The following is a 13,790-nucleotide window of genomic DNA, read 5'->3' as shown; positions in this document are numbered from 1 at the left end:
TCCTCCCCTCTTTGGAGGTTGGTGCATGGGGCTGAAAGTTACATCCCTCTAGTCACTTTGTCTTTCTGGTGACCCAGCCCCATCCTGAGGATTCCTCGCATGCCTTCCACTGCCACCCTGTCACTTTGTTAACATAAATTCAGGTGGGAATTTGTTATGAAAAACAAAAGACACTCATCACTCAGGAAATTCCTAGGGATTTTAGGAGCTCTCTGCTAGGAACTGGGGACAGATACTAAATATTGCCACAGTGTATTACCAAAAATCTGGCTTGCCTTTTATTCACAGTTACTATTAATACTTGACATAGTTTTATAAGGGATGTAATCTGATTGAGAACATAAGTTTTTTTGTAAAACTTATTAGCAAGTATTTAATCTCAGATCTTAAGATTGCTGTATGTGCCTAGAATGAACGGGCACGGGAAAATAGGGCATTTGTAGCTGGGAGTCTCCCCTTCCTCCATACGGATCGTTTGCTCGGGGATTGGTGGAGTTTAGATGGCAGCCAGCCAATCATAATGATACCATAGAGAGGGTTCCATAGCCTTTTAAAAGCTATAGCGCATGGACTTAAAATTTCAGGCGCTGTAGCTCTGAGGTTCTCAAAGGATATTAGGATTCCCCTAGTGTTAAGAACCTAGAAGAGGGCCAGGTGTGGTGGCTCGTGCCTATAATCCCAGCACTTGGGAGGCCAAGGCGGGTAGATCACCTGAGGTCAGGATTTCGAGACCAGCCTGGCCAACATGGCGAAAACCAGTCTCTACTAAAAAAAAAGTACAAAAATTAGCCACACGTGGTGGCGCATGCCTGTAGTCCCAGCTACTTGGGAGGCTGAGGCAGTAGAATCGCTTGAACCCGGGAGGCGGAGGTTGCAGTGAGCCGAGATCGCGCCATTGCACTCCAGCCTGGGTGACAGAGCAAGACTCTTGTCTCCAAAAGAAAAAAAGAAAAGAGAAAAATAAAAAAGAAGATACGGGTATTGGAAGAGTAGATGCCAGGAAGGAAAGAAGGAAGATATACCTTATTTCACAATTTTATTTCCTTATGATTGGCAGAATCATTTTAAAAAAATTTGAGACAGGGTCTTGCTCTGTCACCCAGGTTGGAGGGCAGTGGCACAGTCATAGCCAACTGCAGCCTTGGACTCAAGCAATCCTCCCACCTCAGCCTCCCTGGTAACTGGGACTACAGGTGTGTGCCACTTCACCCAGCTAATTTTTTATTTTTGTAGAGATGGGGTCTCACTCTGTTTCCCAGGCTGGTCCCACACTCCTGGGTTCAAGCAATCTCCCCACCTTGTCTTCCCAAAGTGCTGGGATTAGAGGTGTGAGCCACCATACCTGACCCTGCAAAATCATTTTTTATGCTGTAAGTTGCCCAACTCCAATTCTAAGTTGTGGTACAAATGAACTTCACTGTTAAAAAGAGGTAGGATTCAGTTATTGGTGCAAAATAACTTTTCTTTTCTTTCTTTTTTTTTTTTTTTTTTTTGAGACCATTCTGTCGCCCAGGCTGGAGTGCAATGGCGCTATCTTGGCTCACTGCAGTGCGCCTCCGCCTGCCGAGTTGAAGCGATTCTCCTGCCTCAGGCTCCTGAGTAGCCGGGACTACAGGCGTGTGCCACCACGCCCAGCTAGTTTTTTGTATTTTTAGTAGAGATGGGGTTTCACGGTGTTGGCCAGAATGGTCTCCATCTCCTGACTTTGTGATCTGCCTGCCTCGGCCTCCCAGAGTGCTGGGATTACAGGTGTGAGGCACTGCGCTCCGCGCAGAATAAATTTTCTGGTTAGCAGAATGGTAATTGTTTCTATGTGGCCTCTTTGCTGCCATAGTGGTTTGACATTATTCAATAGGGAATTAAAGTAGGGTATATGAACATGTCTGGCCTATATATATTGCAAAACCCAAAGTCTCTCCCATGATTGCTCCCTTTACCCACCCCAATTTGTGGAGTATCTGGTGACATTAAAAAAAAAAAAAAAAGAAATAGAGGCCAGGTCTTACTATGTTGCCCAGGCTGGTCTTGAGCTCCTGAGCTCAAGTGATCTTCCCACTTTGGCCTCCCAAAGTGCAAAGATTATAGGTGAGCCACTGTGCTGTTTAATATGTGTGTTAAAGGGCAAAACTACAACAAATTTAAATCTCCCTTGGCTTTATTGCGATTTTAGAATTTGGCAATGCTTCATTCCACAAAACAGAGTAAGTGTTCGAAGGAACTGAGCACAAGAGGTTGGCTTAATAGACAGAAGAGCTGAGAAAAGGGGAAGCAAAGAACAAAGGGCCTATTAGTTGTTTCAAAGCTACCTTTCTTGTAAGGCAGGGACAGGGAGAAGACAGAACAATAGAAAAATAACTTATTAGTTAATATCAGGTTACTTCAGGCTGCTTTTTTTGTGTAAGGATTAAAGCAGAGGGAACTTCATTATCATTCCAGTTGAAGATTGGAAGTGGCCTGTTTGGAAAACTGGCTGTCATCTCTCCTGTTTCTCAGAAGGTCAGATAACAACTAAATTTAAGTTTAGTGATGTGAAACTTTAGCATGAGTGACTCCATTTTGATTTTTAGTCTGGTCACTTGGGGCCTAGTGCAGGAGATTAGTCTACTACGGTAGCCTCCTATAGTTTTATTTAACACATGAAACAATTATTAATACATGCCAAATACTTTGCAGAATAGTCTTAATTAGAACTTGACTCTGAAATGACCATCTTTGTAATGGTAACTCTACATTTGACTACATTTGTACTGAGAACAATTAGTATAATTGTCCCTTGATATCACAGGGGATTGATTCCAGAGCTTTCCAAGGATACACAATCCTGGAACGCTCAAGTTTCTTATATAAAATGTCATAGTACAGTTAGCCGTCTGTATCTTTGGGTTCTGCATCTGTGTAGATGGAAGGCTGACTGTACTGTAATTATCTTGGAGATAAAAGGTGTTATGAGTTTCTAAGAAGTTTGCGAATTGTTGCTGTTTTAAAATTCCTTATATTGACTTAAAGTTACCATTAGTTGTTGAAGACTAATAATTAACATTTACTAAGCATGTACTGTATGCCAAGCACTGTTGCAAGTTCTTTACATGTATTATCTTAGTTTACCTTATGAGAAAGGTAGTACTGTTTTCATTTTTAGAGAAGGGGAAACCAAGCTACACAGAGGATGAATAACACAGAGGTTGAATAGCTAGAGTGTGGTAGAGCCACTCTGACTCCAGAACCCAGGCTTAACAGGGGACTCACAACCAACCAGTTTGTAACAAATTGCTGAGCAGTCAGGTTGAGAAGTCTAAGAAGTGGAAGATTTGTAGATAAATAGAAAGGGGAAGAGCAAACTCTTATCTTACTCCCTTCTCCCAATGAAATTCAGTAGTTATGTGCAGGGTGAAAAACAGGAAATGAGCTTGGCCCCTGTTTTTTGCTTCCTCTTCTTTATTTTTGCTTTCCTCTTTGCATTGCTGGTAACTCATGGATATATACTCGTCACTCCACTAGCACTGATTATATTTGTTTTGATTAGCGTCACTTCTCAGTGTAGTGTAATGTAATGTTTAGTAAGAGCAGGTACTTGAGGTTGGGCACGGTGGCTCACACCTATAATCCTAGCACTTTGGGGGGCCCAGGCAGTTGGATTAGTTGAGGTCAGGAGTTCAAGACCAGCCTGGCCAACATGGTGAAACCCTGTCTCTATTAAAAATACAAAAATTATCCAGTTGTGGTGGCGAGCGCCTGTAATCCCAGCTGCCCTGGAGGCTGAGGCAGGAGAATCGCTTGAACCCGGGAGGCAGAGATTCCAGTGAGCAGAGATCACGCCACTGCACTCCAGCCTGGGCCATAGAGTGAGACTCTCTCTCTCTCTCTCTCTCTCTCTCTCTGTCTCACTGCCCTCCAGCTTGGGCGATAGAATGAATGAGAGTCTCTCTCTCTCTGTCACTCACACACACACACACACACACACACACACACACACACGCAAAAACAAAACAAAAAACAAGCAGGGACTTGAGAGTCAGACTGCTTGGGTTTAAATTACAGTTCTACCACTTACTGGCTGAATAGCCTTGGCTTGCTTACTTGCTGAGCTTCACTCTTCTTGCTTGTAAAATAGGGATAATATAGCACATCATAGGCTTTTTGGGAGGATGAAATGTGTGAATATGTGTAACATGTTTTGAACAGTACATGGCACTTAGTAAATGCTGTATAAGTGTTTGCTGCTTACTATTATTTGAGAGTGCTTTTAGATTTAACCAGTAATTGATCTTAGGGATCAGGGTTGTTAACCTTTAATGCTGTATTAGTATGGGTGCTTCTTAGTGCATAAAAGGGAAAGGAGAAGGAAAAAAGAGATAGAAAAGGAAGTTGAATAAAGAAAGATAAATATGGCTGGCTGCAGTGGCTCATGCATGTAATCCCAGCACTTTGGGACTTTGGGAGGCCAAGGCGAGTGGATTGCTTGAGCCAAGGAATTCAAGACCAGCCTGGGTAACAGTGAGACCCCATCTCTTAAAAAAACCCAAACCAAAACCAATACAAAACAAAAACCCAGCCAGGCATGGTGGCATGTGTCTGTGGTTCCAGCTACTTGGGAGGCCAAGGTGGGAGGATTGCTTGAGTCTGGGAGGTGGAGGTTGCAGTGAGCTGAGGTTGTGCCACTGCACTCCAGCTTAGGGTATGGGAGTAAAACCCTGTTTAAAAAAAGAAAAATATACTGCAGATAATTTTGATGAGGAACGGGAGAGTGTGTATTTCCTGTAGGTTACTCACACTAGTGTAATTTCGTGTTCTTGATTTTTGCATCCTTTCAACAACTCGCAGTGTGCCAGTCTAGAAGTGCTCAGTGCTAGAAGTATAGTGGTGCTTGAGGTACTATAGGTTCATTTACAGGGATGTTAATAGGCGTTTATAAATTGTTATGATTAATTGTTGTGAATGGTGCTATAGGAGCATGGTGGCATCTGACCAAGAGTTAGGTGGTTCTGTATTTTTATGTTTAATTAAACCCTTTTAGGATTATAATTTGAATTAATTTACATATAAATAAATCTTAAAATTTAGGTATATATTGGGTGGTATTTCTTTTTATTCTTTCAGAAAACTGTTAAAGTATTTCATTGAATCTAAGATTCCAATTTCATAGAAGTCAAAATGTGGGGGAAAAATGGCTGATAATGATTGTAAGAGACTCAATAAAGATACATTCTGACTTTAGAGATGTTTAAATGAAAAAAAGTTTCTCAAATTAATGACTCTTTGGTACTTGTAATTGATAACTTCTTAAAATTGAGGAGAACTCGAATAAGAGAAGCTGTAGTATCTGTTTATAAGTCAGTATGCTTTAGAGCAATCTGACTTTTCATTATAAAAATGTAGGTTTTGGACTAGGCATTCTGGTGCTAAAACAGCTGCTGAGGCCAGCGATCACCCTGTTCTTTGTTCAGTTCCTCACGTTACTCATATAATTCGTGTGAGGCTCTGCTGCTTGTTGGTCAGAGCCTGAGTAAGGCTGGATAATGAACCATTCTTTAAAGCGGTGGCCTTTGTATTGCAGTCTAGTTCACATACATGCATACATACAGGTGTGTGTGCACGTGTAACCGAAGAAAAGCTTTCACAAAATAATATTTAGTACACTATGTGGAATTTTCTCTGATACAGTCTCTTCTTTTTCATTATAAAAATAAATTTGCTATTTATCACACCAGTTGGGACCTTCTGAAATAACACTTAAGAAGTTGAAGGCCGGGCGCGGTGGCTCAAGCCTGTAATCCCAGCACTTTGGGAGGCCGAGACGGGCGGATCACGAGGTCGGGAGATCGAGACCATCCTGGCTAACACGGTGAAACCCCGTCTCTACTAAAAATACAAAAAACTAGCCGGGCGAGGTGGCGGGCGCCTGTAGTCCCAGCTACTCGGGAGACTGAGGCAGGAGAATGGCATAAACCTGGGAGGCGGAGCTTGCAGTGAGCTGAGATCCGGCCACCGTACTCCAACCTGGGCGGCAGAGCAAGACTCTGTCTCAAAAAAAAAAAAAAAAAAAAAAAAAAAAGTTGAAACAGCCAGGGATCAGAAACTTAGAAATGAACCTTATTTGTTATTGTAACTTATAGCAAGTCATTGTTTCTCTTATTGGGTTCTTTTAGCCATAATAATTGTGCTAGTTCTTTTCTTGCTCTGAGTGCCTTAACCTGTTGCTAAGTGAGGGAAAAAAAATACATATATAAGCATAAATAAACATGTCTTTAATCTTTTTGCAGGTCAACATCAGATTTGAAATATTTAAAGTGGATACAAAACTATTTCAGCAATGCAGACAATTAAGTGTGTTGTTGTGGGCGATGGTGCTGTTGGTAAAACATGTCTCCTGATATCCTACACAACAAACAAATTTCCATCGGAATATGTACCAACTGTAAGTATAAAGGCTTCTTTCTGTTAGTAAAATGTAAAATTTGATACCCTTTTGAAAATTCTTTCTCTGTGTGTACTGAATTTTTTTCTGTTTTCTGCCTTTGTTTCCTGTTTTTAAAGATCTTGACTTCTCATGGGTAAATTATATACACTTTAAAATTAAACAGCTGAAAAATCAGTGGAAAGTCAGAAGGGGTGACACAAGGGTTTACAAGAAGTGCTGGGAGGCAAAACTCCAGTAGACAAGATTCTAACGAGTGGTGATCTCAATTTGGTGAAGTATGCCCTACATCTTGGAATGAGGTGACTTTTTTTTTTTGGATATTTTGGCCAGTTATTGAACAGTACTTGGAGGTCTCCTGGGATACCATTTGGGGTCCTGTAACTTGAGAGAAAGTTGTATGTGTCTCCACTTTTCTTGTGGAACTATTCTCTTAGCAGTAATGGAGCTCCAAACTGGTTGTTAGGGGCAGAGAAGAGAAGACCTGTTATGTTATGAGAATACCAACAGAAACCTTTGGGGGTCACCCCCCACAACCTTTTTTTTTTTTTTTTGGAGACGGAGTCTCTATCGCCCCTTCTATCTGGAGTGCAGTAGTGCGATCTCGGCTTGCTGCACCCTCCGCTTCCTGGGTTCAGGTGATTCTCCTGCCTCAGCCTTCTGAGTAGCTGGGATTACAGGTGCCCGCCACCACGCCCAGCTAATTTTTGTATTTTTAGTAGAAACAGGGTTTCACCATGTTGGCCAGGCTGGTCTCGAACTCCTGACCTCAAATGATCCACCCGCCTCGACCTCCCAAAGTGCTGGGATTACAGGCGTGAACCACCATGCCCGACCCCACAGCTGTTTTTTAAATCAACTCTTTGGAATGGGAGAAGGAAGGTGGGAATAACAAAGATATTGAAGTGAGAGAGAGAGAGACAAGAGTTAGAGTAACACTCATTTGTGAAAGGTAGTGAGACGCTGTCTCAAAAATAAGTAAAGTTGTTTATTTTGAAGGGGGGAGAATTTGAAGGTATTTTTAAACACTAAAATCACATTGATATTTTGAATTGGCCCATTTGGAGACAAGATAAATGGAAGATGTTGTGAGGTTCAGTGGACTTACAGGGGACGTTTAGAGGTACATGAATCTTGTTTCAGAGTGAGGACAGCTATCAGAGTTTTTCTGTTTTAGTTTCCATTGAAGTTGTTTAACTTGTAAACATAATTTCTGAGTCTTTTATGACTTTGATCTTCTGGTGTTGTATTTTAAGTGGGCTTGTGGGTTTTTTATATGTATGTTTGTGTGTACATCTCTGGAAAAGTGATAGGGTGGAAGGAAGAGTAGTAGAATAAAATTTTAAATGAGCCGATTTAGGTAAATGAATGGACCATGAGGCACAAATAATGTTCTCATGGTACCTGTTGAAGTTAGTATGGAAATGGATTTGGTGTAAAATGCATTTTAGTTCCCATCTATAAATTGGAGCTTGCCGTTTCTAGAGTAATAGAAATTCAGAGTTGAATGGGACAATACATACTGTCTTATCCATCGCTTATGGATGAGAGTACTCAGGCCCAATTTAGGGATGAGACTTAGAAGTCTGACTTTAATTACTTAGTGTAATTACACTAGGGAAAGTAGACTTTGGAATGGAAGCCAGCTTTTCTGATTCTTAGTCTGGTTTTGGATATGAACAATCCGGTAAAGGAGGGTTGTTTTTGAGTCTCTTAAGTGCGATTTAAGAAAGTTATGTGTTTGGTTTGAGAGCTTAATCACATTCATTCGATTTCTTTGTTCTTGTTTTTAAGAACGGACTTTCCTTTGTCATCTCCCTCAGGCCCTTGCTTCTTTTCTTCTTTACATTTAAATAAGCTCTTGAGCAGTCTGTTAAAACATAAATCAGAAAATCAGAGTAGGTACCCAAAGGTTAAGTAGGGCTGGTCTTAAAATGTGGCATTCTTCTCCTAGTTGGAAAGCTTTGCTTTTCTTTTTATATATATCATTTAATTTTTAAATTTTTATTGTAAATTGACAGATTATAGTTGTATATGAAAGCATTGCTTTTCTATTGTAAATTAATTCTAAAGACTCCAGAATTTGTGTTGGGTCTTTTCCCATTTAGCATTGTTAAACCTCCCATTTTCACACATAACTTAGTACAACCAATATTAGCATATGCTGTACTGAATTTGATAAGGGTTTTATGGTCTATTTACATATTAAGCATCTTGTTACAGAAGATGTCTCACATCATGCAGTTTGTGCCCAATAACATGAATTTTACTCATAAAATTCCCAGCTGGCCAGTCGCAGTGGCTCACACCTGTAATGCCAGGACTTTGGGAGGCTGAGGCAGGCAGATCATGAGGTCAGGAGACCAGCCTGGCAAACATAGTGAAACCCCGTCTCTAAAATTTTCTCTAAAAATACAAAAATTAACTGGGTGTGGTGGCATGCACCTGTAGTCCCAGCTACTCAGGAGGCTGAGGTGGAGAATCGCTTGATCCCGGGAGGCAGGTTGCAGTGAGCTGAGACCATGCCATTGCACTCCAGCCTGGGAGACTCTGTCTCAAAAAAAAAAAAAAAAAAAAATCCCAGCAAATAATCTGTCAGCCTTTTCTTGGACACTTTGAGTACTTTGAGGGAACCGTTATTTCTCTCAAATGGGCTTGTTTGTAACAAGGCTTATCTTTTCTAGGACTCTGAAAGGAAGAAAGGTCATGGATCTAGGAGATTTTATTTCTAAATGAAAAGAAAATGGTCTATGAAGAAATAATTTCTTAGGAATCAGATTGAATGTTGAGGTAGACCACTGTCTCAAAAGTTTCAGACTTGAACAGGTTCATTTTGTGTAGCTAGAGGACTCTGCTCCTGTGACACCTCTAAGCCTTCTCTGGCTCTTTATCCAGGCTGCTGTGGTAGAGCAGAAATCTCAGAACACATCCTTTGTCTTTTTCCAGGAACCATTTAGCTCACACAAGGTACTTAGTTGGCAAGATTGGTTATATAAGGATGATGAATGAACTAAGGGACGATTAAGTCTTAGCAAGGAAACACTGCCTTAGCTTAAGAGTTGTTCTGTCCCATTTTAGCTCTCTCCTTGCACACTAACAGTGTTGTATTTTTTTTGTTTTTAGGTTTTTGACAACTATGCAGTCACAGTTATGATTGGTGGAGAACCATATACTCTTGGACTTTTTGATACTGCAGGTGAAAACTTAATGTCTTTTATACTGTTTTGATTTTTAACAGTTGCTAGTTGTTTGTCTCTTGTGGATATTTTGAGAAACTAGCACATGAGCAGAGTACTTGCCTTTTGTTATTAGTTAGCAGGATTGAATATAATGATCGTTGATGCTTGACCAAGGAGCAGTCCCAGACCTGGATTGGCAAATAGGAGTTTGGAGTACCCTGGGTGAACAGTGTAGTAGATGAAGTAGAGTGAGACTACAGTGCATTATACAAGCTCAAACTGAACTAAAATCCTGATGTGTGCACCTTGCAGAGAATTGGGGACTGTATTAGTGGTTGGGGAGGGACTAAGGGAATGAATTCATAGGAATCATGCCCACTGATTCTCTCCCTTCACCCCTACCTGCTCCGTTTTAAAGCCTAGAGTTTCCTAAATATGCCTAAGGTTGTAAGGTCATAAGCCATTTATAGTATTTATTATTATCACTCTCTGATATCTGAAGGCGTATTCAATTTATGTGTCTAATAACATGTTTAGTTTCTTACGATAGCTTATTTATTTTAAACTGTATCTGAAAATAATTTGAGAGTGAACTGTTACTTGCTCACAGTATTGACATTTGTCAACTATCCAAATTGTAAGAACAAATTACTTTCTTCCTCAAATGTACCTAATTCCTCAGTGCTATTTCTTGTTTTCAAGAATGCCTGCACATCTTAATTTCTGACTTTTCTCTATGTGCCGTCTTATTATCAGCTTAGTTAGCCAGAGGAAAGTCTCAGAAAGATGTCCTTTAGAATATCTTTAGAATGTAGGAATTCTAAACTTTCTGCTTTGTTTGAGTTACTCTTTGTTACTGTTTCCAAGCTAATTTGTTGCTCTCATGGAATCTGTTGTACTGTGTACCATGAGGAACTATTTGGATTTAATTGAGAACATGAAATGGAGAGACAATAAAGTTTAGAGAAAATTTTAATACATTAAAATTATAAAAGTAATTGTATATTAAACTTGGAAAATAGAGAAAACAGTGACCCATAATCTCTTGATAAATGAGGAATTTTCTTCTGTGTTCATTTGTGTCCAAAGGCACAGAGAAAAGATTTTTTTGTTGTTGTTGAGACCGAGTTTTGCTCTTGTTGCCCAGGCTGGAGTGCAGTGGTGTAATCTCGGCTCACCGCATCCTCAACCTCCTGTGATTCTTCTGCCTCACCCTCCCGAGTAGCTGGGATTACAGGCGTGCGCCACCACACCCGGCTAATTTTTTTGTATTTTAGGAGAGATGGGGTTTCTCCATGTTGGTCAGGCTGGTCTCGAACTTCTGACCTCAGGTGATCCGCCCTCCTCAGTCTCCCAAAGTGCTGGGATTACAGGTGCGAATCACCACGCCTGGTGAGAAAATATAATTTATGGCTACTTGTGGTTGAAAATTAATATTTTCAGATTTCAGAGTTTATTTTTTGTAAGCCTTTACATTTTCTGGCGAGTACTTTTTAAAGCTTTATTGATGTGTAGCACAATAAAAATCAATTTAAGGCCAAGTATGGTAGCTGACATCTGTAATCACAGCACTTTGGGAGGCTGAGACAGGCAGTTCACCTGAGGTCAGGAGTTTGAGACCAGCCTGGCCAGTATGGTGAAACCCCATCTCTACTAAAAATACAAAAATTAGCCGAATGTAGTGGTGTATGCCTGTTAAGTCCCAGCTACTTGGGAAGCTGAGACAGGAGAATTGCTTGAACCCAGGGGGCGGAGGTTGCAGTGAGCCGAGATTCTGCCACTGCCCTCCAGCCTGGGTGACAGAGTGAGACTCCGTCTTTAAAAAAAAAAGAAAAAAAATCGTTTTAAGTGTTTGGTGTGATGCATTTTGCTGACCCTGTACCATAATAACATGTGTAACATTTTTATCACCCCTCAAATTTTCCGTGGTGAGTCCTTTTACCATTGAATGGTCTTGGCACCCTTATCAAAAATTATTTGACCATATATGTGAGTGTTTATTTCTGGGTTCCCTTTTGCCGTCAGCCCTGTCCCTTGACCTGGTTCCGGGCAACCACTGATCTGCTTTCTTTGTTTCCACTGTTTTGCTTTTCTAGGGTTTCATATAAATGGAACCATACAATATGTAGTCTTTTGTGTTTGACTGTTTTTACTTAGCATAATGTTTGTGAGAGTTGTCCATGTTGTGTGTATTGGTAGTTGTTTCTTTTGATTGCTGAGTGATACTCTGTTCTATGAATATATCACAATTTTGTTTATCCATTAACAAGTTGATGGATGTTTGGGTTCCAGTTTTAATACTGGTGCTATGAATTGCTTCCTTGTCTGAGCTCTTTTGAATAATGTTGCTATCAACATGGGTATACAAATACCTTGTTGAGATATACAAATACCTTGTTGAGACCCTACTTGCAGTTCTTTAGGGGTATATACCCAGAAGTGGAATTGTTGGATCATGTGGTAATTCTGTTTTTAATTTTTTTGAGGAACCTCTATATTGTTTTCCACACTGGCTGTCCTATTTTATATTCCTACCAACAGTACGTGGGGGCTTGATATAGTCACATTCTTCTCTTTGATACTTATTTTCTGTTTTTTTTTTTTTTTTTTTGTAACCATCCTAATTAGTGTGAGGTGGTATCTATTTGTGGTTTTGATTTGCATTTCCTTAATGATTAGTGATGTTGAACGTCTTATGGCCATATATCTTCTTTGGAGAAAGGTCTGTTTAATCAAATTCTTTGCCCATTTTTGAATTGGGATTTTTTTTTTTTTTGGTTAAGTTTTAGGAGTTCTCTGTAGATTCCAGGTATTAATCTCCTATCACATATACGATTTGCAAATATTTTTTCCTATTTTGTGGGTTGCGTTTTTATTCTGTTGATACTATCTTCTGATGTGTAAAATTTTTACAATTTCACGAAGTTTTTCTATTTTTTGGTTGGTTTGGTGTGATATCCAAACAAATTATTGCCAAGTCCAGCTGAATCTTTTGCCCTCTGTTTTCTGGGAGTTTTAAAGTTTTAGGTCTAACATTTAGACCTTTTATCCATTTTGAGTTAATTTTTATATATAGTGTTAGGTAAGATTCCATCTTTGTCTTTTGCATGTGAATATGTCATTTTCTCAGCACCATCAGAGTCCTTTTACCACTGAATGGTCTTGGCACCCTTATCAAAAATTATTTGACCTAGGCTAGGCGTGGTGGCTCACACCTGTAATCCTAGCACTTTGGGAGGCAGAGGTGGGCAGATCACCTGAGGTCAGAAGTTTAAGACCAGCCTGGCCAACATGGTGAAACCCCATCTCTACTAAGAATACAAAAATTGGCCTGGCGTGGTGGTGTGTGCCTGTAGTCCCAGCTACTCAGGAGGCAGAGACAGGAGAATCTCTTGAACTGGGGAGGCGGAGGTTGCAGTGAGCCGAGATTGTGCCACTGCAATCCAGCATGGGTGATAAGAGAGAGTGAGACTCTGTCTAAAAAAGAAAAAAAAAAAATTATTTGCCCATATATGTAAGGGTTTATTTCTGGGTTCTCTAGTCTATTCCACTGTCTTATATATTGCCCTATGCCAATACCACACTGTTTTGATTATTGTAGCCTTGTACTAAGTTTTGAGATCAGGATGTGGGAGTCCTTCAGCTTTATTCTTCTTTTTCAAGATTATTTTGGCTATTTGGGATCCCTTGCTGGGATTTTGATAGGGATTGCATTGAATCTGTAGGTTGCTTTGGATAATGTTGACATGTCAACAATATTAAGTCTTCCAATTCATGAACGTGGGATGTGTTTCCATTTATTTGTCTTCTTTAATTTCTTTCAGCAGTTTTGAAATTTTTGTTGTCCAAGTCTTTTGCCTCTGATTAAGTTAATTCTAAGTATTTTTATTGTTTTGAGTATCCATTAATTCTTGCTAAATTCTTGGTAAATTTTTTTTCTAGGCTTTATCAGTTTCAGATACTGGTCTTACATACACACATTAACTAAATATGTGAACCTGTGTTTCTAGTCACAATGGGCAGTGGGTTTTGTCATCTGAGTTTCACTGAGATGACACAGTGAAATTTAGATGATTTCACTGTAATTGTTTCTTTACCGTATCTGAGATGGAGTCTCGCTCTGTTGCCCAGACTGGAGTACCGTGACGCCATCTTGGCTCACTGCAACCTCCGCCTTCTGGATTCACGCAATTCTT

The 13,790-nt window shown here is 40.1% G+C and overlaps 1 protein-coding gene across 2 annotated transcripts in view; it reads left to right on the top strand.

Annotated features, from left to right (window-relative positions):
* The window catches only part of LOC105494398 (cell division cycle 42), a 40,211-nt gene that overhangs the window by 19,990 nt on the left and 6,431 nt on the right, over positions 1–13,790 (top strand). For both annotated transcript variants that reach the window (XM_011762773.3, XM_011762774.2), the window contains exons 2-3: positions 6,261–6,415; positions 9,539–9,611. In XM_011762773.3, the coding sequence (XP_011761075.1) occupies positions 6,311–6,415; positions 9,539–9,611 (178 nt within the window). In that variant the 5' untranslated portion in view covers positions 6,261–6,310. The remainder of the gene's footprint in view (positions 1–6,260; positions 6,416–9,538; positions 9,612–13,790) is intronic.

This window comes from Macaca nemestrina, chromosome 1, assembly GCF_043159975.1.
Source record: "Macaca nemestrina isolate mMacNem1 chromosome 1, mMacNem.hap1, whole genome shotgun sequence".
Lineage (NCBI taxonomy): Eukaryota > Metazoa > Chordata > Mammalia > Primates > Cercopithecidae > Macaca > Macaca nemestrina.
Note: the sequence above shows the minus strand (reverse complement) of the source record. Positions and strands in the feature narration are given on the sequence as shown.